General features: G+C 41.5%; 1 protein-coding gene across 1 annotated transcript; it reads left to right on the top strand.

The window, feature by feature from the left end:
- Positions 1–945, top strand: LOC105536104 (olfactory receptor 5D14). The gene has a single exon (XM_011975377.1). The coding sequence runs from the start codon at positions 1–3 to the stop codon at positions 943–945; it is 945 nt and encodes a 314-aa protein (XP_011830767.1).
- The last annotated feature ends 245 nt before the right edge of the window (positions 946–1190 follow it).

The following is a 1190-nucleotide window of genomic DNA, read 5'->3' on the forward strand; positions in this document are numbered from 1 at the left end:
ATGATGGTGGTTTTAAGGAATCTGAGCATGGAGACCACCTTTGCCCTCTTAGGTTTCACAGATTACCCAAAGCTTCAGATTCCTCTCTTCCTTGTGTTTCTGCTGATATATGTTATCACCGTGGTAGGAAATCTTGGGATGATCGTAATCATCAAGATTAACCCCAAACTTCATACTCCTATGTACTTTTTCCTTAGTCATCTCTCTTTTGTTGATTTTTGTTACTCTTCCATTGTCACTCCCAAGCTGCTTGAGACCTTGGTAATGGCAGATAAAAGCATCTTCTTCTTTAACTGCATGATGCAGTACTTCCTGTCCTGCACTGCTGTGGTGACAGAGTCTTTCTTGCTGGCAGTGATGGCCTATGACCGCTTTGTGGCCATCTGCAATCCTCTCCTTTATACAGTGGCCATGTCACAGAGGCTCTGTGCCCTGCTGGTGGCTGGGTCATATCTCTGGGGCATGTTTGGTCCCTTGGTACTCCTTTGTTATGCTCTCCGGCTAAACTTCTCTGGACCTAATGTAATCAACCACTTTTTTTGTGAGTATACTGCTCTCATTGCTGTCTCTAGCTCTGATATACTCATCCCCCACCTCCTGCTTTTCGGCTTCGCCACCTTCAATGAGGTGTGTACGCTACTGATCATCCTCACTTCCTATGTTTTCATTTTTGTGACTGTACTAAAAATCCATTCTGCTAGTGGGCGCCACAAAGCCTTCTCCACCTGTGCCTCCCACCTGACTGCTATCACCATCTTCCACGGGACCATCCTTTCCCTTTACTGTGTACCCAACTCCAAAAACTCTCAGCAAACAGTCAAAGTGGCCTCTGTATTTTACACAGTTGTCAATCCCATGCTGAACCCTCTGATCTACAGCCTAAGGAATAAAGATGTGAAGGATGCTTTCTGGAAATTAATACACACACAAGTTCCATTTCACTGAACTAGTCTCAAAAGTTGTTTTCAATCCAAACGAACAACCCAAACAGAGACTAAAATGTTTCTAAAGCCTAGAGCATATATTTGTATGAGATTTTTATGGAATTGTGAAATGTGAATTGATATAGCATTCCCAGTATTATCAGGTTCAAAAATCTCTACAAGTTTTATCTAGTCCAGTTTATACAAAATGAATGAAAATAAACATTTTATCTGAAAACACTGAGAAACCATATTTCAAAATTATTT

Source organism: Mandrillus leucophaeus, unplaced genomic scaffold (genome assembly GCF_000951045.1).
Source record: "Mandrillus leucophaeus isolate KB7577 unplaced genomic scaffold, Mleu.le_1.0 Scaffold1540, whole genome shotgun sequence".
NCBI classification, from domain to species: domain Eukaryota; kingdom Metazoa; phylum Chordata; class Mammalia; order Primates; family Cercopithecidae; genus Mandrillus; species Mandrillus leucophaeus.

Coding starts and splice junctions, on each gene's coding strand:
- LOC105536104 (XM_011975377.1), top strand. CDS start 1: ATGATGGTGGTTTTAAGGAATCTGAGCATGGAGACCACCTTTGCCCTC.